Raw genomic sequence first — 23,481 nt, 5'->3', positions numbered from 1 at the left:
TGTTTTCAGATCCAGCATGTATTTCACATTTGTTCAAAAAACAATTCGGGCATTTTAAATTCCAGCAGTTGTATTCTGGCACAGACTGCTCAGATTTTCCAGCCTTCGTGGTGAATGGATGTAGTGCTGCTCACAAAGTAATGGCCAAAGGGAGCCAAGCTGCATTCTGTGTTTAACCTCTCTGATCCATTCCTTATATAAATATCCCTTGATGCAAACCTCATAATTGCTTCCCTTTCCAACGTGTACTCAACACTCTTATAATCTGTGTCTATTCTTTTCTCCCTGGTTGATTACTCAGCAGTTTCTTCCTTTCTGTCTTTCGACTTGTTTTTGCAAACCTGACCACGTCCTTAAAACTTATTTTAGGGGAAAAAAAAGTGTAAACCACTAAAACCAGCTTTGTCAAACCACATTTTACTTGAAAGATGAGACTTGAACAGTTAAAGTAACTGCAAATTTGCTAAGCAAGTAAGTTGCCAAGCTGCCTGTGTCTGCCTGTGCTCACTGTGTAGTTATAGCTAACATTAAAGAGAAAAACCTTTTCCACAATGTGCATGCCTTCAGTTAAAGAGAGGCCTCAGTGTTTTGGGGGAAGGAGAAGGAAGCATTTCTATAATTTCTCACATACAAAAGAAGTGCATGTATTTATCAAATACCTGTTGATAAAAGGGACATGTTACATTTTACATGCAGTTTTTTAAACAAAACTTGGTATATTTTATGCTTTTTCCAAATTCTGTATTCCTGTTACATAGTGAGGTTCTCAAAACCATTGTTAAAATTACTAGGTATGTTAAAAGAATATTTTTTATTATGCAGGTTTTTTTCTCCATTATTGGAATTGCAAATGCACTTTGAATAGGATCACCTGCAAAGAGCAGCTTAGCCTATTCTTAAAATTAATTACTAAACATAAGACTTAGAGCAGCCAACAATGTGCAATTATTTCAGTATTTTTTAAATTATAAAGAGCATGTGCCAACATATTTCCAAAGCTATGCATGTGTAATACACAGTCACAGGGTTTCATTCTCACCTAGGTGTCTTCTGTTCTTTGAAATAAACATGAAACAAAATTACCTTCTTCAGTAAGTTGGTTCTTTACCAGATAAATTCCTGTGCTGATTAAAGTCACCCAAGTTAACTTGGTGTGACACTGAATGTCGCTCGGTACGTTTATAGCATTTTCTTCTGTTTATGCTCCCTGATTTTGTGGGATGAGAAGCTCTTCCGCAGCTCTTCCCTTTGCTTTAACCATGAAACACTAAAAAGGATGAGGAGAAAAGCAGCTTTCTCATGATTTCTTAGAAAAATAACTGGGGATCCTCCTTTGCTGCCTTCCTTTTTCCCAGCGTAGCGTTTGGGCTGCACTCTCCTCCTTCCTTCACACCCCTCACACTGTAAACTGTGGTGGAAATTTGTTGTCTTGGATGAAAGTGCCCCAGCAGCACTGGGTCAGGCCAAAGGGGAAGTTGCTGGGAAAGCACTGCAGGTGGGATTCAGAGAACAGGACCAAAAGGATGTGTGGTCCGAGTTTCCTGCTGTGAGGCAGATTTATTTTAAGCAGTATTTGTTCAAACCTGCCTGAGTACCAACAATGGTGCATGCAATTATGAAGCTGAGTATAATTTATCTAATAATTTACATATTATGGTAGGACGTTACAGAAACAAACCTCCCTTGGAGTAGGTATGCAGCCACCAAAGAAATTCAGACAACCATTTGAATGGTTTCTTTTTAATGGCAAGAAGATATTCTTTCTGTATTCTATCTTTTTATATGCCACAAAATTCATCTTGTTCATTTCTGAGAAAATCATACTTACCTGATCATGCTCTGAACATCCATTACACTGCCCCAGTCATTCTGTCACAGCTCTCAAACCTTTCAGCTAATGTTCCTAAATTTCAGATTCTGGCAGGTTTCTTGGAAGCGAGTTAGCATCATCTGGGAGAATAATGGCAATAGGAGTTTACTATAATTTAAAACAAAACCAGAACAACAAAACAGAACACCAACCAACCAAAAAATCCTCAAAACCCAACCCAAACCACACCAAATCCCTAAATATCCATGAAGATATGTTTAATTTTCTACTGCAGTAAAAAACCTGAACACGCATTCTCAGGTTTGGAATGAGAGTTTCAACTTGTGAAAGTGCTTGTAGCATTACCTTAAATTTATAAAGACATTGGCTTTTCACATTCCTAAGTATCATTTCTATTATAATAAAACTAGATGGAAGTACTTTAACAACGATTAAGGAGTGTATGTTTTTTTATTTTGTGATTAGGCTTACAAGTAGCCCTAGGCTGGTTTTGAGTTTGAAATTATCTGCAGCTTTTGATAGAGTCGTTTTTTACACACAAACAAAATCTGTTTGGTGTATTAATGTCTTGGGGCGACTTTGTGATGTGTACCCCCCTATCGCTGTCCCATGCCCAGAAATTAATTTTGTGCCTTTCTGTGCCTTTAAACTGAGCCTGAGAGGCGGAGAGACAAGAGGGAACTTTCTAAGCAGTTTGTTTTCTTGTTTTCAAGGACACAGAGATAGAAATGGCTCTGTGTTCAGCTGCGGCAGCAGAGCGAGAGTGGGGAAAGCACCCTGCTTGCTTTCGGCCAGTTTTTCAGCTCCTTTTTCTTTCTCCGGAGAGAGACTGACAGTTGAACTTCTGTTTCCTGGTACTTTGGTTTTTTCCCCTTTTTTCTCCGCTGGACTGTTTCAACATCAGAATATATCAGGAGGAATTTCCACCAAGGCCTTGGTCCCAGCTCCAAGGAGGGGGAGAGAGAGATCTACGGGAGGACTCTGAAATTTTCCCAGGTTTTTCTCAGCAGAGCGAGAGGTTTTATTTTTTAGCATTATTATCCTTTTCCCGTGTGTTTGTTAAATAAACAGTTTTTATCTCTTTCACTTTCCTTCGAGGAAAAAGTTTCTTTTTTCCTGAACCTGGTGGGGGAAGGGTGGTTGTAACCTACCTTCTGTCAGAGGATATATTTCTAAATTTGGCCAAACTGGCACAAATTTAGTGGTGCCCAACGTGAGGCCCCAACCCACAAAGGAAAGTGAAAAACCCGTGCTAATTACATTTTTGTTTGAATTTAACTACTTTGTGTTGGGGATAGAAGTGTCACAGGTAGACTTAGACTGGAAACACAAGGGAGAGTTGTTCCTAGCTCAATGGGCCCATGATGCCTCAGGCCATCAGGGCAGAGATGCCACCTATAAGTGGGCACGAGATCGAGGGGTGGATCTGACCATGGACAGCATCTCCCAGGTGATCCATGACTGTGAGACATGTTCTGCAATCAAGCAGGCCAAGTGGGTGAAGCCTCTGTGGTATGGTGGGCGATGGTCCAAATACAAGTGTGGGGAGGCCTGACATAAATGAAAAGGAGTAAAATGTTAAAAATTAAGTTTAAATATAGAAATTAGCTGGATATGTGTAACTGACGGTGTTACCGCCTTTTGCACTCTTTTGCTTCTAAGTCTAGTTCATTAATCACCACGGATTCTTCTTTGACTAATCAATATATTTTAGCTTTGTTTCCTAACAAAATGAGGTGCATATAATTCCACCTGCTCTCTTCCCATTTTCCTGTGTGTTGCACTACAGACTTTGTTAATTACTGATCCATTCTGGCTAAAAACTGATGGAGATGGAGGTAGAGAGGTTGGTTAAATTTCTATGAGTTGTGAAAATCCAGATAAAGTATATACATGCATGGTAGGGAAGGGACCTAAATTAGTGCCCAGCTGAGAGAAAAGCTGCAGTGTGTTTTCCATGATTATTCCTTGCTGGAAGCTTGGAGCGGAACCAGCGAGGGTTCTGCTTGTGGAGTCTTTCTCAGCGGGCACTTAAGGGGAATAGAAGCGGCACTAGAGTCAAGGTACTGGAAAACATGGAAAGAGAGGTAGGGCTGTTGAAGTGCAGGGCAGAGGTAAATTGTTGCTTCCTGCTTCTTCCTCTGGAACTCTGCTTCTCCTGGTTAATTAATGGAGCTTGCCGTAAGTGAACAGCCTCTAGGTTTTAGCAAGAGTACAATAAAATAAGACTTTTCAGTTTTATTGTTCAGAAATAATTAGAAACTTTCTGGCAGCTGAGAGAACTAAACAATGTGTAGTATAGTTTCTTTTTTAGAAGTTTTGGCAGGCAGTATGTTCCCAGAATTTTCCTTAAGGTGGTTGTTGGTGAAGGCTGTGTCTCCCAACATACACATTTACACATCCACATGTGTTAACTCAGCGGGTGTTTGCAGGACACTCATTTCAGATGTGGTTAAGCTGCTAGATTTTTCTCTGCATATTCTGAATGAAAATGATCAAATGTTACTAAAATAATTTCAGTGAGTGCATTTGCAGGGTTAGAAATGAAAGCTGGCTTTAACATGTGCTTCTGAATGAGTGTCGGATGGTGTAAATGCTTAGTGTGGGAGTTCAGTTGAGAGTGATGCCCTTCAGGGATCCCAGGTGTATTCTGTGCAGTTTTATTTCTCCAGGTAGGAACTGGCAGCTCCTTTGTAAATCCAAACTCCTTTAGACTACCCAATGTGTCTGTGTTGGTCTAGATGTAATCTGATTGCTTTCATACAGCGTAAAGAATACCCAGGGAGTTTGGTACAACCAGTCACAGGAGCAGAATTAAGAATTGCCCTCTACATCATTTAAATTTAGGCTACTTTTTAAATACTTACATTAAAATCTTTTTCACTCTAATGTGATATAAATTTGTGTGATTCACATTAAAATTTAGAAACAGCACTGAGCTCTACTAATAACACCGAAAACTATTTGAGCAAGTCATTAGTACCTTTTTTGGTGGTGTCACATTTTGCAGTAGGGAACACTGGCAAGCTGCAGGAGGCAAGAATTTCCCATTTCACCACTTTCAAATACCTGTGGAATTACCAGTTTCCACAGTCACTGTCACAGACTTTTGCTTCAAATCACAGCCTCCAAAAAGAAAGTTGCCATATTGAGACCTCGTCCCCTTGTACAAATCCTGGTTTGCTTGGTGTGGCTGAACACATTTGGGGTTAGATAAACTGCTTGTGGTGTTATCAGCTGTAAAGTCCTAAGTTGAGTCTTTTGACTCACGATACAGATAGCAGCAGCCTAAGCTAATACTTTCCTTGTTGGAAGTAATGTTGTGTGCAGAAGAGTGCTTGAGAGCTGGCACGTGATGTTTGCTCTGTGTTGGGATCCCATTTGGTGGCTGCCCAAAGCAGATCAGCAGTGTGGGCTCAGTGCTGATGAGCATCTCCTTGGCCACAGCAGCTGAGCCTCACGAGAGAGGGGTCACCCAGAGAGGTTCACGAATGGTTTGCAGTAGGTTATGAGCAGGGAGGATGGTGTGGAAGTGACACAAAGGAGGGAACGTGGCATGACAGGGATGCAGGGAGTGGTCTGGAAGTTGTATCCAGCAGGCTGTTCATTTTGCAGTGTAGATCAGTTGGTGAGAGATGCTGAGGTGAAATGTGTTCTAAAAATGAATAGGTGGCAGGGGTATCTGGGTATTTCCAGAGGGATGTCTGTATATAATATAATAGTACACCATTTAATTTCTCTGGAAGCTCTATGGTGCACATTGTCCATTTTGTCTGCCCCCCAAAACCAAATACTGCAAGTAAGAACCTCTGCTGCTTTGGGCTGGGAGGATCAGACCATGCTTGATGTGAGGGTTGGGATGTGCCAAGAAGAAAAGTTGTGCAGTAACTGAAAGTTGTCTTGCTCTCTTTCAAAAGTGATATATTTCCTTTTCTAATTAAGTGCTTTGTAGAGTTACAGCCCTTGTTTGTAGATTTGATCTGACCAGGTGAAAACAAAAAAGATACAAAAGCATATTTCTCTAAATTCGAAATTCACTTTTTAATTTAATAATTTATTTTCAGTCTTTTTGCTGTGCTTGTGGATTTGGTGTTTGTTTATTTTTTAAAACCAAGTAGTACTTGACACAGGAAGATAAACTTATCCAGAATTTAAGACACAAGACAAGCAGGTGTTTTAGACATAAGAGGTACAGCAAATTTTGCAATTAGGACATCACTCACTAATTAATTGGCATATTGAAGGGACAAAATCAAAAGACCTCTTGCCTAGAACCTGAATAGTTACAGGTCGTGTAATAGAGACAGCCCTTTGTAAAGGATTTTCGGTACTTTTGGGGGAACGGAAAGGAACTAGACAGAAAACAAGTGTGGTGTGTCTGTTTGCACTATAATGTGTCCAGATGTCAAAAAACAGATGAATTTTGGAGCTTCTGAGTATTGAAATGTTTGCATTCTCTCTTCATGCAGATTCAAGATCCAGCCCATATTATGGCTGGCAGTGGGTCCAGATCAGGACCAGCCAGTGGGTTGTCCATGAAATCACAGCTTCAGATCACTGGTGAGCCTTCTGAAATTATCTGTCTTTTCTGGTTAGAAATGTGACAGTGTTTTTCTGCAATTAAACAGAGTTTACTTTGTTGCATTTCAGGAAGTTTTGCATTGTTGAAAGCCCAAGAGAGGTCAAAATTGATGTTAGGCCATCATCACTTGGCAACTGTTTTAATCTTCATTTTATCTAAAATGCATTTTGAAATGATACATTTTTGTGTAAGAAAAAAAAGGAAGGAATAATCCTTTTTGGCCGCTGTTAAGTAAGTTGTACAGGCAGTCCTCCTGGAAATGTAATAGTGCATTATGATACTGCTTGCACTTACTGAAACTTGGCATAATATCAAATCTAACACTTTTTCCTGACACTGCTGTTTGTTAAATTTGACTTACTGCTTCTCCCTTGTTACATGTTTTTATGGCCACCATTGCAATGGATAAAAAAAAGGATAAAAAATTTAATAAAAGTGTTGGTGAGAATATCACCGTAATTGAACACCTCTGGATTGTTTTGAAATGAATTTATATAACAGGCTTTGCTTTTTGTAGTGCCTCACCAACAGAGCAGCTGTTGAAACTTAATTTTCTCGCTTTTGCTATCTGAAAATTTAACTGAGGCATCAAAACTGAATGGGAGAGCTGGGGGTGCGTGCAGGTCTCTGTTTAGAAGCATCAAGAGTAAATTTTGCACCCACAGTGTGAAGACCTGGGGGCATATGCAGAAGTTTCAGAAAAGGCATATTGAGGGGATGAAAAGAATTGTCAAAAGTAGATGGGAAAGCTTTAGGCTAGGAAGGGGGTTGGATCTCCCTAAGTTACACAGGCTGTAGCTATCCCTCTGAGGTCACAAACTTGTGTTTCCTCAGTAGGCTGTGAGGCTGTAGAGAAATTTTGTTCCTACAGGTTGATATTGGAGAGAAATTGGAAGAGGGTTTCACAGAATACCTCCTTCCACATAGGGATGGGGAGCAGAGCCAAGGATTGAAGTGGTGATTGCTGTCTAAGGCTATCCCTGGGACTCACACAAAGACAGTGAAGCTGAATAAATGCCTCAGTGTTTAGAAGTGAGACTACTGAGATACTTGAATTTCAGGTCTGAATTTCTGTAGATGTTCAGCCATGATCTGCAGCAAACTGTTGCTGGTGTTACTGCCCACCTGCCCTACCCTCAGCACCCCATTCTGCTGCCCTCATTAGTTTTAAATGAAATTTCAGGGTGTCTGGGTAAGAACAAACCTTGAAAGTAGGTACAAATCTGCTGATTTCTGCTGTTCCAAAGCAGGTCTTTGAGATAATGAGAGATGTTGAGGTATGAGGTGCTATAGCATAGAAGTCCTGGAGACAGGAGGGGAAGGATGGAGAGATGTTTGTGAAAATTAATGAGTTAATTTCTGTGAGATGTCTGTAAGACACAGAAAAGGAGTTTTCCTTGGGAGCAGTTCAGAGCAGTTTATACTAAGCTACTTCTCTAAATCTCTGAAGGAGCATAGACTATAAAGGGAATCTGGGGAGATTAGCCAGATGGGCCTGAATTAGTCATCTTTTTTTTAAGGATGTAGTGAGGCTGTGGTGGGTGACAAACACACAGAAGAGCAAGTTGTTCTTTGTTAGAACAGTGAATTCAGGGGTCAACTGGGAGTGATAATACCTTTGTCTTCAGTACTGTTTTGTGGGTTCAGTGTCACCAGTGAATCCAAGAACAGCCGGGATTCAAACATCGGGGTAGACACACATCTTAAAGGAGGCGGCATAACAGTGGTGTTTGGAAACATGGGAATGCTGCAGTCAGTAATGCTGAATGCTTAAAAAAAACCCAAACACCAAAAAAAACCCCAGTCAACACCCAGCACACCCTCTCCCCACCAAAATTGAGCTGCAGCTCCTGTCGAGATTTGTTGTTGCTGGAACAGGAGGTAATTACTGCAACTCAGGGTTTGGATTCAGCTTTTCTGTAAGTTTGCTTAGCTACAGAAAACTTTACACAAAATTAATTTTCTCAGTGATGTTCTGCTCCTGAGAAGTTGTGGCAATTTTCCATGGTGCCTTGAGAGGCAGATCGTGTTTTGAGCTTTTTAACAAGCAATGTAATAAACTCCAGGAATTCTCTTGGCTGGCGATAGACAGGAGAAGGTTGTAGGGGATATTTTCTGCTTTCAGCATCTAAGCACTTCTGTGGATCTTGTACTGGTTAAGAGTGTCTGATGTTGCAAAAGTATTGTTGCTTGTTTTAGGTATTTGTGTGAGTTACAGCATTGTATAAATGAGCTGGAATGCAAGATGGTTTTTATTCATCTAATGTGGTTCTTTTCTTGGGTGTTATTCTCAGGCATCAATGACCTGACACTTGGATACTGAAGCACACAACTGAAAAATACTCTTTGCAATTGAGATCTTCCTGAGTAAATTACTGTTTTTTTTCTTTCTTAACAGTTATTTCAGCAAAACTAAAAGAAAAGAATAAATGGTTTGGACCTAGCCCTTATGTGGAAGTCTCAGTAGATGGACAGTCAAAGAAGACAGAAAAATGCAACAATACAAATAGTCCAAAGTGGAAACAGCATCTTACAGTGTAGGTTTGGTTTTATTTTCCAATTTATTTGAGCTAAATTAATGCAATTGAGAGTGGGCTTGAAGGTTGTGTTTTTATTTTAAGCAAGGAGTGGAATGTTGCATGAGATGGGAACATTTGTATAATTTCTGGAGTAATTATAGTACAGTCCAAAATAGGTATTTACAAACTATTACACTGCTTGTGCTTATATTTTGTATTAATGTGTGTGGCATATCAAAGGAGCTCTAATTCTGAGAGTAGTAAGGACAGTAAGGTAATTTAATATTAAAACTGATGGTCCCATGCACATTTTTGTTGTCATATTTAAAGTTACAATTTTCAGAAATTCTGTGGCTGAAAAGTGTAGCTGTTCTTTGTGTCCCACTGTGGTGTACCATGCCATAACACAGGTAGTTGGCTCTGTCTTGTGCACCTCTAAATTCAGGCACAAATCCAAAATGCCCAATTGATTTGTGCAACTTGTTAGTACGAAACTAACATCAGATTCAAGATGAATACAGCTGTTGATGTTTGCTTGGCCCAGTATTTGTGCTGTGAAATGATAGGAAGTGTAAAGCATGAATAAAAAAGATACACAAGTTCTATAAAATTTAGTTTTCTCTTAATGTCACTTGGAACTCTGGGATAAAGGTCAGTCTTGCACACTGGACAGGGACTTTTCAGAAAGGCATGTCAGATGGAATATTAGGAAGAAATCCTTCCCTGTGAGGGTGGGCAGGCCCTGGCACAGGGTGCCCAGAGAAGCTGTGGCTGTCCCTGGATCCCTGGAAGTGTCCAAGGCCAGGCTGGATGGGGCTTGCAGCAACCTGGGATGGTGGAAAGTGGGGTGGAATGAGTTGGGCTTTAAGGTCCCTTCAATGCAAACCATTCAGTGATTCTCTGGTTTGCTTGTACTTAAGTTGTAGATTATTCTTCTTGAAGCACCTGGAACATTGCCTGGTGAAAACCGTTTTTGAATCTGTACTTTGAAGTTTTAGTTACTACTATTTACTACCTCACTTTGCACTGAGATATGTTAAGGAGAAGGAAATCTTGCACTTTATATGCATAAAAGTCTAGAAGAGAAGAATTTTCTTTTACCTTTTAAAGCTTGCCTTTTTCTCTTTCTTTTTTTACTGGGAATGTTTGTGGTTTGTGCTGTGCTAGTCCACACAATAATATGTGGGCCATTTTTGCCTCTGTTGAGTAAGAGCTAAGGAGAGACACCCCATGTATATCAACTTCATTGAAGGTTACACTAAAGCTACATGGAGCTTAGTGAAGTGAATTGGTTTTTAGGAAATAGTTCGGCACAGCTGCCTATATTCAGGTTCAGGATGAAAAGGAAAAATGTAATGGCTTCTGCAAATGAGGGTGGGCCCTCTTGGGGTTCCTTTCCTTGGAGAGAGTTTGTTAGGTGGATCTTCTGAAGGGATTGCTGACTGTGAAAGTCTGGACTTACCAACCGTATACAGCTGAAATTTTCCGCTGAGAAAACAAGCAGTCATTTGTACCTGTTTCTCAAAATGAAAATAATTGAAAACTATAGAAATGTTAGAATGTTCCTTCTAGAAAAAGAATGTCAGTATTAAAAATTACTTTGAAGTTGCTGTTATCGAACTTGCTGTATTACTATGGAGTTGCTGGTAGTTTTTCTGTATTTCCCTTAAAATAGTAATAATAAAGAATGTACTCTGTCTATGAAGAGCCTTGCAGCAGTGTTGATTGACATGACATATACAGATGACATGAGAATGTGATAATTGGAAATGGTTTGATGTTACCACCATTATTTCTTTGTTTTTTAAATAACTTCAAGTGACAGTGGAAGCGGATGGCTCAGTTCATCCCCTTCCCCACCAACAAATGCCCTTACAGTGCTCAACTTTTTCTTTTCAGAATTGTCACTCCCGTAAGTAAATTAAACTTCCGAGTCTGGAGCCATCAAACATTGAAGTCTGATGTCCTTCTGGGAAGTGCTGCTCTGGATATTCATGAGACTTTGAAATCCAACAGTATGAAATGTAAGTCTGAGATGGAGGGCACCTCAGAATGCCATGGAGTTGCTCAGGAACTGTCTGTTAGTGAACATGAATACTGTGTGCACCTCTGGAAATGGCCCTTAAGGGTTCCTTTTGGTGCTACAGGTTGCTTTAATGAGCTTCCTCCTACTTTTTCAGAGTAATCTTTTTTGGTTATACACAGGCTGCCTTAGTGTTCCTGAAAACAAGATGTTTTTTCCTTTGCTAGTGTGTGCAAGAGGGAGTGAAAGGCTAATTAAAGAAAAGTTTCCTTTTACATGGCTTAAAAAATAAAACTATGGTTGGGATTCTGGTGCTAGACAGGAAATATGTAAAGTTATTTTTGTTCTCAATAGTTCCACAGGGATATATTGTATTATTTTATTCATCTTAGAACTAGTTAGGCTTTGGGCAATATGTGCATCCTGGGAAGCTTGAAGGAGAAATACAGAGTTCTGCAGACCCATTACAGCACCCATGGGGCTGCAGCACAGAGCTCTGTGCTGTCCTGCTTTTGTTGTGTCCTTTAAAGAAGTGTTGGCTTCCCAACTGTCCCACACGGGTGTTGCAGATGGAGAATGCTGGCAGCATTCTGCTGCTCTCCTGGCAGTGCCTGTCCTGCTGAATCTGGGTGAAAATCCCCTTGGGTCAGTGCATTTGCTGTCTGACACCAGGCATCTATTGGAGCTCACTGGGGTTTGTTTCAAACCCTTTCAGCAAGAATGTTTATTTACAGCTCTGTTTCACTGAAAACCCTGAATATACCATTGGTCTGGGGATATGATGGAAAATGTGCACATTCTGAATGTGAATCTGGATGTCATTAGGTAAATGTGAAGCTTTTTAGTCAGAAGACAGAAATTATATTTGCTCTTAATCAAGAATAAAGTGAATTACACTTCCTAACTCTATATTGAGGGCAGGTGCATTAATTGCTGCAGAAATATGAGACTCAATCTCTGCTGTAATGATAATCCTTTCTAGGCAGCTACAAGATTATGGTACAGCTTTGCCCTTTTTGTAGAAACAATAACTTCCTAATGATACATGAAAACGCTCAGTTTTTACCACACAAAAAAATAATGGAGAGGCAGAGCTGTAGTTCTGGGGGGGTGTTTGGGGCTTTTTTCCCCCCCCTTGATCACTGAGATCTGCAATTGGCTTCTTGAATAAAAGGCCCTTTTTTCTCACGTAGTAAGATAAGCTCCCCTTGTTCTGTGTTCTTTTCCAGTGGAGCAGGTAGTGGTGACGTTGCACCTCGTCGGTGACAGGGAGCCAGCAGAAGTGGTGGGAGATCTGTCGGTCTGTCTGGATGGGATGCAGGTCGACCCCGAGCTCCTGACCAATGGGGAAGCCTCAAGTACAAAAAGTAACTTTCAGTCCAAATCTACATGTATCTGCTATGCAAAGCCTTTTTTGGGGAAGCTTTAACACAATTTAAATAATCCCAATAACAGCAGTTTCTGTAACTTTCTGTTGATAGAGATCAGAAGTCTCGTGCATTTTTATTTGAGGTGGAGTCATAGTTCACAGGGCAGACCTTCAGCCTTATTGTAACAAAAACCAGATCAGCATCTTTATTTCCTGGACTTTGCAAACTTTTACCTAGAGAGCCCAAACATTAATGAAAGCCTCTAGCGTCCCTGAATTTTAATAACATCATAAACAGAAAAAAATATAAAGTTGGTTTGATCTCATCATCATCCTAGTAATAAGTGTTCTGCTTACTAGGAGACATGGGTTTATATTAATTTTTCTTAAAATAGCTCATTTAAATAAATGTATTCATAGATTTAGTTCCCTGTGGAGAGCTGCAGAGAGGGATCCACTTTCTGTGTAGTTGTGTGTACAGTTTTTTAAACTGAAAATTTGAATACATGTAAAATATCTAATTACACTGAAATAAAAAAGTGATTTTAATTCCCTTAGAGCAGGACAGGCAGTGGAGCATTTCTGATATATTGTACTTTGAGAAGTAGAACTAGATAAGAGTTACTTTTCTACAAAGCAGCATGAGAGAGTGTCTGGTGTAGTGACCAGCTGGGCACTTAATTGGCAAGTTCTAGGCTTCTGGGTTTTTTAAAGTCCTAGAAGAAGTTGCTTTGAAATTTCATGTGAGTATCACAGAAAAATTGAATCAATACACAGATTCTGTAACCATTATTTCTTAGAGCTTTTAGTCCATTTCCTTTCCATTTTATTAAGAGGATCAATCGCACAGACTGATTGTATGGAATTTTATTTGTAAGTAAAAGCCAAGTGCTGGGATTTTGGGGGACTTACAGAGCAGGGCTGAGGTGTAGGGATAGAAATATCAAGTGAAAGTACCAAGTTTACCCCTTATGCAATACTTGATTTTCATCTGTGCTTTCTTCAATTTCCCAAAGTTCACTTACTGAGAAAAAGGTGGGAAAAGTCATGCAGGTAGTGGAATTGAGTACTATTTACAGGGTTGGGCTCGACATAGCAAGCCCCAAGTTCAGCAGAAGGTTCCCAGATAATCAGGGGACTGGAGCACGTAAGGAAGGATTTAAATGTTAAAGTAGTCTAGCACATTGTAGAGACTAAAGGCACTTCAGACAAACACATTGTTCACAGAGTTGCTTTTAAATTAAGATTTCTTGTGCTGGGATTAAATTCCTTCCGTGCAGAGTCCACTAACAGCACATTATCCTAAGCCTTTCTGTGACTACATCCTTGTCTTTGGCCTAGATCTGTCCACAGTTCCCATCAGAACTGAGAACTGATTTCTTTATTAATGACATTTGTTTAACTCTATGGAAATAAAGTATTGGTGCTATGTACATAAATGAGCAGTTCTGTGCTGCATATCCAAGGTTTGCAAATGCTGGCACAAAAGGCAAATATTTCCAAGCTGGCTGAATAAGTAGTTGCAAAACATTTGCAAATCTAGGCTGAGCTGCTGTAATGCTTTTGGAGTGCAGCCATATTTTGTACCTGCTTCAATGCCTTTATGTTAAATAATTTACTGAGAAGGGGAAGGGTCTGGGCTAGAGAGCCCCAGAAAACAAAGCCCCAACCCAACCAGAGAGGAGATTTTAGTAAAGTTTTTGCCTTTTCTGCTCTGCCTGTCATCAGTGAAAGGGAGAGAGTATGAAAAGCCAGCTCCACGTAAAAGAATGAACACTGCTTTATACTGCTAGAAAGACAGTGTTACTAAACTCTGTGTGTGTGGGTTTGGGAATATTTGTACAGTCAAATGAGATTCTGTTGTATCTTCCATAAGGTGGAAGTATTACAGTGGAAGTGGTTAAAAAAAATTGTATTTACACACACAAATAGAGACATGCAAAACGTGTACAGCTTTGAAACACAGTAGATAAGCAGCACATAGTGTCTCACCTCCACACTTGAAAGAAGTGTGAGCATTAAAGGCTACTGTTTTACTTGGAAATGATTCAGAGTGTTGCTTTTAATTCTGTTGTCTTTTTCTTCCTGGTATTTAAGGTCCTACACAGAGTGAAAGCTCCAGAGTAAGGAGTGATACACGGTAAGACTTTTTTCCTCTTTTGTTTTTTTTTTTTCTGCCATTTAGTATTTGCAGTTTTGAAAGAGGAATTGTGTGTTTTGGAAAGAAGACAATGAAAAATTTATGAATATGCCCTGCAGCAGTATCTGTCAAGATCTGAGCATGCCCTAAACAAAAATACTGAACTGTTGCTCAGCTCCATTGTCTGGCCTCAGTTTTGCCTCCAAACCTGATTGATCTTTTTGTTTTTTCCCTATGTGTTCCTCATCCTTCTCCCAGTGATTACCCAAAGAAAAATTTATAGTTAAAAAACCCCCAAACCAATGGCACTGGTTATTTTTACACTGGTTGGCTTTGTAGCATGGAGGTATCAGAATTATGTTTAGCTTTGTTAAGAAGATCCCAAAAGCTGTCTGGCTCTTACAGTGCGTTAAGGCTGATACCGGATTATGAACCTTGCTGCCTGGTAGGATAAGAGTGTGCTCAGCACCATGTTACTTTAATTAGTTCCCAGTACTAAGAGTATTTTAGGGATCTGTACAGGGCACAACACTCTGTGTGACATCTGGAGTAGCCAAGCTAAATTTCACTTTTTTTTAATAGTTCGTATTCTTGGCTGTGTTGTCTGAAGTCTTCCCATGAAAGTTTGTTTTTATTCTGCTTCCTTTTTGTGTTTGAAAGAATGTTTAGATCCCTGGATATTCAGAATACCTGAGTGTGTATTAGGATAATAACAACAACAATAGTAATGATTTAGTTTTGGTATCAACCAGGTGGCTTTTGGTTGTCATTGTAAATGTAAATGCTCAGGAAAGTGACTTTCCACAAGGGTGTGTAGTGAAAGAACAAGGGGGAATGGCTGAAAAACTGGGGCTAAATCTCCTACAGACTTGAGGTCACTAATGATTTGGATCCACTTTCAGAGTCATTTACTTAAGGGTTGGTGTAGTATGAATTACATGCACCACACCTGGTAGAGAGCAAACGTGTGTTTGACAGTGATATTGAGGTTAAGTGAACATGTTTGTACTTGGTCCTTTATGACTTATGATTTACTTAGCCTTACCTACTAGGTTTCTGTACATTTAAAGGAATGTCATTTTAGAGGTATTGGATTGAAACTGTAACCTTTCATTTCTGATGGCTTATGTGCTTGACCTGTAAATCCACTAGAATTTTAGTTGACAACCTTTTTATTTTGCCCAACATATTCTGAAAATAAAATGCTTTAGAATAAAGATGTAGACACCTTTAACTTTGCTTAAGGAGCTACAAGTATATCAGAATAATACTCTGCTAGGTGTAAGTGAACAGCACAGCATGGGTCAGTACTGCTATGTAGTTTCTTAAGTCTAGTAAGGTTGAGCAGTTTATATTCATAGCTATTGGTCAAAACTTAGTCCTAAATTCTTCAGCCTGTTCCAGAATTGAGTTTACAGGGAAAATTTATGTATGCATTTGTGGATACAAATATGCTGCTAGCAAGAATTTTTCTTGCTTCTTCCCAGTCCTGTGAGATATTTTTCTCTCTCATGGAAGATATTAGTAGAATTCTATAAGCTATGAACACCTGTGACCTTGCAAAGCTTTGTTTATAGTACAGTAGGAAAATATTTTGACAATGGATGTTTTAGGATTTTAGCCAGTCACCCCAAGGAGTGGCTGATCCTTTGACCAATTAGACTATGAAGAAAAAAGTCTATAAAAGAGTTGTAAAATAAAAAGAGTTGTAAATCTTGCTGCACAATTCCTGCCTGCTGGATCTCTCTTCTCCTCCCTACCACTGTGGGATACTGCAACATGCATAAGTAAGATTTCTAAAACTTGCAGCATTTTGTGTGTTCTGAGCATATGCCAGCCCTGTGGAGTAAAGGCACACAGACTGTTCTCAGGCCTTAGTCAGCTTCTCATCTCATTAGAGACAAGTGGGACTCATGGGCAGAAATAGCTGAGCAGCAAAATCCAGAGCCTGGACCTAAGGGCAAGGGTACTGAATTGGGAAATGAAAGAGGAGATTTTGGTGACAGATGTTACATACATCTATTTCACCACCTTTCCATCAGTTGAGGTTTCAAGTACCTCAGGGGATAAACTCTGAGTATGTTTTTACAGATGTAAAGATGCTTGGAATTATTGTGAGTTTAAGAATCTCACCTAGTTGTAACTATTGCATTCTAGTGTCTTTCATGTGTCTTTTCAACCCCCCTGAAAGTGTCCCAGGCCAGTCTGGATGGGGCTCGGAGCAGCCTGGTCTAGTGGAAGGGGGCTGGAATGAGATGAACTTTAAGGCCTGTCCCAACCCAAACTCTTCCATGGTTCTGTGATTTGCAAAGTTTCATGTCACCCATGCACTACTAGAACAGTTCTCTGTGTTTTTTCCTGCAAAAGGACTAACTCAAATGGCCTTGAAAGCTGTGAGGATGCTGCTTCCAGTGAAAACAAGACCGTTAATGGCAATGACTCTCCGTTACTCACAAATGGAAACTGCAAACCTGCCAGACCTCCCAGGCCTGCCAGGCCCCCGCCCCCCACTCCCCGCAGACCCCCGTCGGTAGCCGGTACGTCCGTGGGGTGGGCACTCCTTGAGTGAACAGAACTGTTTCTGCTCCTGGTGTTTAACTGCACTTTTTGATGGAAAATTCTTTGGCAGGTCATTTCTGAAGGAGTGGTTTTTAGCTTGCATTCGGCATATGTTGTTTAGTCATTGTTCCTGTTACTGGAAATTTGTTGTTTCCATGTCTGCTCAGGGGTGGTGGCAGTCAGTGGTGGTGCTACAGAGAGTGGAGCTGGGACCAGGAGAACACGAGTGAACGCTGCTGCTGCTGCACTAAGGCACCCACTGAGGGTGACATGAAATCCATTGAAGGACTCACAGAACTGTCTCAAGTTGATAGTATTGAGTTCTGAGATACCAGTTACTGGTTTCTACAATTCCAGTTAGATTCTGTGAAGTTGCAGCACTTAAAGCATTTACTACTCTTCTCTGCTGAAATTGATAGATTTTTTTTATCTAGTTATTTAAAAACTACCTGAAGGCCACTAATTTTGAAAAGTTACTTGATGTTTTTTGGGTAATTCCTTTACTCCCATACAGTGCAATGTTTCAGTGGTCTCATTATTACAATTGATAAATACTGGGTCTGGATGGGCCCTGCAATACAGTAATTACTTTAAAAGATTAATCCAGTGCAGTTAGTTAATAAGATTTTACTTGTGTTCAACTTCTACCCCACCCACCAAATGACATTAAGATAAAACTGAAAACATTTAAAGAATGTCTGTGTTCCCCTCCCATTGTGATTGTTACTTTCCATGCAATATCAAATCTTCTCTTGAAAATTTTATGCTTATCATCACTTAAACTATTATTCGAAATAATAAATGGAAAAGAATTAATTCATTAGTACAAGGAAGTAGTACTTTTATCATCATTTAATGTTTACAGAATGCAGACAAGGTAAATATTTATCAGAAATACCGAATTGTGCTGTTGATGGCAGTCCTTGGATTAAAACATTTTTACTGTGAGACAGAATTGCTGTTTAGTTTTTGTTTGAGAGCAAAACATGGCTGTAGAAACAGCAGTTCTTGCAGGTTTGCTTTTGTAATGTATAACTTCTTCAATAGATTGGTGATAAATGTCAGTTCAAGGCTTTTTCTCTTCTTTCTCTGACATCATAGCAAGTGCAAATGGTCCTTCATCCACGTCCACAGAAAGTGATGGGGCCAGTGCAGGATCACTGGCAGGTACAGCCTCAAATACACCTTCAGAGCAGAGCCCTGAGGGGGCAACAGCCGCAACCACAGCTCCTGCCACTCCTGCACTTGCCACTCCTCCAGTGTCGAGACAAGTCCAGCCAGTAAATCCTCCACCTCAGGCCCTGACTACAGCCAGCCAAGGTCCTCTTCCACCTGGGTATGGGTTTAATGACTTCTTTCTCCCTGTGTGTGCTGACTTTTCTGGTTTTACTTTATTTTCCTTACAGTAGGTGTGACAAACCATTGATAACATCTGCCCTTTGCTGCCTGACAAAAATCCCCCAATATGAATTTGGAGAGTTTTATAACTGTTTTGCATGGTCGGTCTTCAAGCATCCAAGGAAAGAACTACTTTTGATACTTATCATATATTCCCATGTCAGTGAAACACAAGTTTAAAATAGTGTGACAACCTGTTGTCTTCAAATTAGAATAAAATCAGGTAGGAAAATAATTGGTACAGATAAGTAGAGGAAAAGCTGCTGTTGCAGTTCATAATCTACAGTGTGTCCTGAACATTTGGATTTCATACTGCAGCTCCTGGGAGTAGCAGGGACATGCTGCTGTGCTTTGGGTACACGTAGAATTTGTGAGATAGCTGGCCTGTTGCCTCAAAGCTCTCAACTTTAAAAAAACAACAGTGAAGAAGTTTCTGGACTCTCTAAATGAGGGAAAACAAAAACTTCCCAATGTGAGTGGTGTAATTGATGAAATAGCTGCCTTAAATTGCAGGTAGTTGAACCAAAAGGTAGGAGAGGTCTGAATTACCTCACAGGATAATGGAAATAAAAAAGTGGTCTTGAAAACATCAGTTGTTGCCTTATCATTTTGATTTCAACAGAAATAGCAAATAGCATCTTTTTTTCCCCGTGTCATGTTACATTTGATGCAAATACAGGGGTAAGTCATTATCCCAAATGCTGCATATGCAGAAAATGTGAGCAATGCCCTTATGGTGATCTCTGCATAGACTTAATCACTGAAAAATGTGCATGTATTAATTTAATGCTCTAAATACTCTAAAAGGGGATTATGATCTGTAGTTGGTTCTGTTCAACAGGTTATTGATATACTTGATATTGAGTACAAAATTTTGCTAAAATTGTTACACATAAGCGTGAATTTGAGCTTCAGTTTCCCAGAAAGGTGGTCATTTACAATGGTTTTTTAAGTTTTAGTTGACATAGAATCACTGTTAGAGGAATGGTACCACTGTGTGTTGCACACTGTTCTGGTGCATCTCATGAGCCAAGGGTTAGTTTTAAGCATTTTGTTTAGAAATAAGCATTTTATGAAAACAAATGTTTCTCATCTTTATGCTGTAGATGAATGGTTGGATTAGTTTGATCTGGAGGAAGATTAAACTCTTTGATCTATTTTCAGTTGGGAGCAAAGAGTAGACCAGCATGGTCGAGTGTACTATGTGGATCATGTTGAAAAAAGAACAACGTGGGATCGGCCAGAGCCTCTTCCTCCAAGGTGAGCCAGGATCAGCCATATGATCATCTCAGATGTCTGGGTCTTTCAGGAATTAATTGCCTGACAGTTTGCTAAAGCTGGAAAGGATGTTTGAAAATAGAAATGTGAACCCAGTGCAAATAGTTGCTCCAGGTTGTCTCTGAGGATTACATATGGAAAAGAGTTGAATGTCAAAAACAACCAAATCTCAATTTACTGTCAAAGATGAAGCAAGTGCATCTTTACTGACTGTCAGTTAAAGACAGTAGACACCCCCAAGAGTAAGAGAACCAAAACCACAGAAAAGTATTTTGGGAGTGAGGTAACTATCAGCTTGAGCAGGAATGCTCTTGGTTACCTCTTATCCCAAGGTTACTGTTCACAGGCCTTTGATCTTGTCTCAGGGTTCCCAGCTGCCAATTTACTATGCACAAAGAAACCAGCTTTGGTTATTAAACTTCTCCAGCTCTTGGCATCAAAACAGCCAGTGATGTTAGTTCACAGTTGTTCTATGTTTCTTATTTTTTAACAATATAAGAAAAATACAAGAGTTGTTCTGTTGCACTTTTTCATCTTTAAATAGTTCACACACAAGAAAGAATTACAAAGTGAAAATATGGGATAGTAAAGAGAACTTTGTATTAAAGAACAAAAACTGGCAGACAATCTCCTAAATGGAGCCCACCTGTCATGTTTCAAGTTATTTTGAACTCTTTGAGCAGATCAACTTGTATATTGCTTAAGCTTACTTAAGAATAGGAATGTTTTCTTTCAAGTTTTGTAAGTAGTACTGATCAGATATGAACTGAAAATTGAAAAAAACCCTCAAAATCAAACCCAAACAAAACACCAAACCCAATACCCAAACCTTCCTTTTCTGCCAAATCAGTGTGAGGAAGTCTTGCACTGAATAGCTTAAAATGTCAGGGGGGTTGATGAGCTTTAGGAGAAACCAGCAGATTTGTGGTACAGGCTGGGTGAGATAACTGCAGTGATACCAGCACAGTATGGACAGTGGTTTAGGCAGCTCTTGAAAACTGTTTCAAAAAACCCTAAAAATACAGTAAATGGAATGAGTCTGACTTTGTATAGCATGCAACAAATAAAAGTGATTCTCCTAAAACAATTCTAGCTCTTGCATAATTTTACCAAAGGGTGCAAGGAGAAGAAACTGCTGATGAGCCCATGCTTTCTGTTCCCTTCCACCACACTGGCCTCCAAGCACCTCTGAGCCCTTAAATTGCCTGCTATAACTGTGACTTGTCTTTTTCCCCAAGCTGGGAGCGCCGAGTTGACAACATGGGGAGGATTTATTACGTTGACCACTTCACCAGAACGACGACGTGGCAGAGACCGACGCTGGAGTCCGTCCGCAATTACGAGCAGTGGCAGCTCCAGCGCAGCCAGCTCCAAGGAGCCATGCAGCAGTTCAACCAGAGGTTTATCTATGGGGTAAGGAATACATGGGTGACTGTGAGGGTTGAGGTGGTTTTGGGGTTTGGGCATGCTTGTGGATGACCTTCCTCTATGAAGGCACCAGACTCTGTTATGTTCTGTGATATATCTTTGTGTGTAGCATGGCAGGGAGGGCTCATTGTAACATTAGTTCGTGTCCTTGCAGGCAGCACATGGGGTTTATCTGTCACCTCAGTATATCTTGGATAAAATTTATGTACAATATTGATAAAGCCTTTGGTTCAAAACAAACTACAGCTTAGTAATAAGCTGGTTTATTTGTATTGTATCTTGTGTTACCCTGGCCAAACACCTGGGAGGTAGGCAAGCTCACAGGCTTTTACCCATTTCTGCTCTGGGTAAAATGAATTATGTGCAGGGAATGTTAGAGCAAGGAAATTGAAAATAATCCTTCCAGCATTTTAAATCTGTTGTCTGCCTGTGATGAATAGCAGACATTCAATCACTCCAGCTCATGATACTCATGCTCATCAAGAATGATGTGAGTTCTGATTTGGTATATGTGTGAGAATAAAATGGAGCCCATAAGAGGTGGTAGGGAGAACTGTACTGAGTGCAGGAATGAAGTGGTTTGCTTTCTGATTGTTTTGGGTGCTACTGTACTAATTTCCTCCTGCGTAGGCAGGGGCACTAAACAAAGAGTAATTATTTCTTGGCACTGTAGTTAATTAAGCATGCCAAGGTCAGTAAAACAGGCCTTCTCTGTGAAGAAAAAGGAATAGTTGGCATCTTTGCTTATGTGTAACATTAACAAAAATGCATTTACTTCAATAATCTGGGATGGCTATGGTAGAACATCTGGATAGCAAATGACTAGTCATTAATGCCTCATTTGTTTGTGCAACTTGCAGAACCAGGATTTTTCATCCACACAGAACAAAGAGTTTGATCCTCTTGGCCCTCTGCCACATGGATGGGGTAAGACTAACTTGAATGTGTTTTGTAATGCAGTGTAATTAAACATTAAAGCATACTTCTGCCAAATTATTTGTCAGCTGTTCTAGGCTAGTTTTTAAAAATTAAAATCTGGATTAAAAATATTTTAAAATTAGATCTAATCAAATGTGCTATTAAAACAGAATCCTGACTAGGATATGCCATTTCAAAGTGGTTTAGAAACTATAAAGTGTTCTGGTTTACTCTACTGGTAACAAGTGTAATAGCTGCTTTAACACTCATCCTTTTGAGAGTTTTTCATTCCCCCCTACCATCCTGTTCCTGCTAAATCAGCCTCCAAATCCTCTATAAATCAAACTGCCAAATTCTCTCTCCAAGACAACTCTTGAACAGTTTTGTTGGTCTGAAAATGTTTTTTTATAGTGACAACTAAGCACTTTTTGACTTGGCCCTCCCCCTGGAATAAATTTGTTCTTGTACTTTACAGGGCTGAGAATTTACAATTAATACAAATTTTTTCGGGGTGTAATAAAAAAATAGAAGTGTAAAACTGCTTTCTGGTGTGACTATCAAGCAGATACAAAAATTCAAGTTTTATGATACGTAGGCGAAGCTCTCAGAATTGTGGAATTTGGAGCAAGTAATTACTTGGCAGAGTTGGACCTCGGTATTTGGGCTCATCTGCTTTTCAAACAGAACTATTGGATTTTTTGTATCATGGTATTGATGCAACTTCATGCCATAAAACTGTTGTTCCCCACACTTGTGCTTAGTACATTACATATATAGCATTTCAAAGAAAAGTCTTTAGGCTGGCATTGTCCAGGAAATGGCAAACTGAGTCTCCACATTGTGTGGAATTCTGCTGTCAGGCTCTTAGGCAAATGCCTACTTACAGACTTCTCTTGGAAACTGAAGCTTCTGACCTGTGGTAGTCAGATTTTGGCCCATTTTTGTAATTTCTCTTGCAACACTGAGTAAAATTGTTATGAAGAGCTGCAGAATGGTACAGAAGAGCAAGCCAGGGCATTTCTTATAAGCTGTGTTAGGTTGGTGTATGCCCATGGTTCATCTGAGAGAAAATATAAATTGGTTTTCTTGGAAACTGCACTAGCCATTTTTTATTCCCTGCTATAATTTGAACATGAAGCCCCCTGGTACCTTCTTTATACTTCTGTGTACATCTGTTCCCTCCTCTGTGTTTGCTTTCTGTGTTGCTTGTCAGGCACATCACAATATTTGACACAGTTTAAATTTCCTGTGGACAAAACAGCTCACAGTTTTTCCTTTTTCAATTAATTTTTCCTACAATTGAAAAATAAATGACATAGTAAGGAATAATGTCAATGAAAATGAAAATATGTTGGGTCAGAGGAGGTACAGAGACACCTGAGGATGGGAGAGGCTGTGGTAGGGTCTGGTGATTGATGTTATTTATTTGATGTAAT

At 39.8% G+C, this 23,481-nt stretch overlaps 1 protein-coding gene across 5 annotated transcripts in view; it reads left to right on the top strand.

Moving 5' to 3' along the window:
- Nucleotides 1-23,481, top strand: part of ITCH (itchy E3 ubiquitin protein ligase) — a 58,983-nt gene that overhangs the window by 19,773 nt on the left and 15,729 nt on the right. For 3 of the 5 annotated variants that reach the window (XM_069033814.1, XM_069033813.1, XM_069033812.1), the window contains exons 1-10: nucleotides 6,295-6,391; nucleotides 8,812-8,950; nucleotides 10,832-10,956; nucleotides 12,185-12,322; nucleotides 14,422-14,464; nucleotides 16,832-17,001; nucleotides 18,125-18,359; nucleotides 19,586-19,681; nucleotides 20,938-21,112; nucleotides 21,988-22,054. In XM_069033814.1, the coding sequence (XP_068889915.1) occupies nucleotides 6,295-6,391; nucleotides 8,812-8,950; nucleotides 10,832-10,956; nucleotides 12,185-12,322; nucleotides 14,422-14,464; nucleotides 16,832-17,001; nucleotides 18,125-18,359; nucleotides 19,586-19,681; nucleotides 20,938-21,112; nucleotides 21,988-22,054 (1,285 nt within the window). Of the gene's footprint in view, nucleotides 1-2,589; nucleotides 2,850-6,294; nucleotides 6,392-8,811; nucleotides 8,951-10,831; nucleotides 10,957-12,184; nucleotides 12,323-14,421; nucleotides 14,465-16,831; nucleotides 17,002-18,124; nucleotides 18,360-19,585; nucleotides 19,682-20,937; nucleotides 21,113-21,987; nucleotides 22,055-23,481 lie in introns of those variants that run through there. The other 2 variants (XM_069033816.1, XM_069033815.1) reach the window with 2 other exon arrangements.

The sequence above is a fragment of the Aphelocoma coerulescens genome, chromosome 20 (assembly GCF_041296385.1).
Source record: "Aphelocoma coerulescens isolate FSJ_1873_10779 chromosome 20, UR_Acoe_1.0, whole genome shotgun sequence".
NCBI classification, from domain to species: Eukaryota; Metazoa; Chordata; class Aves; order Passeriformes; family Corvidae; genus Aphelocoma; species Aphelocoma coerulescens.
The sequence above is the reverse complement of the archived record's forward strand: the minus strand, read 5'-3'. Positions and strand labels throughout refer to the sequence as shown.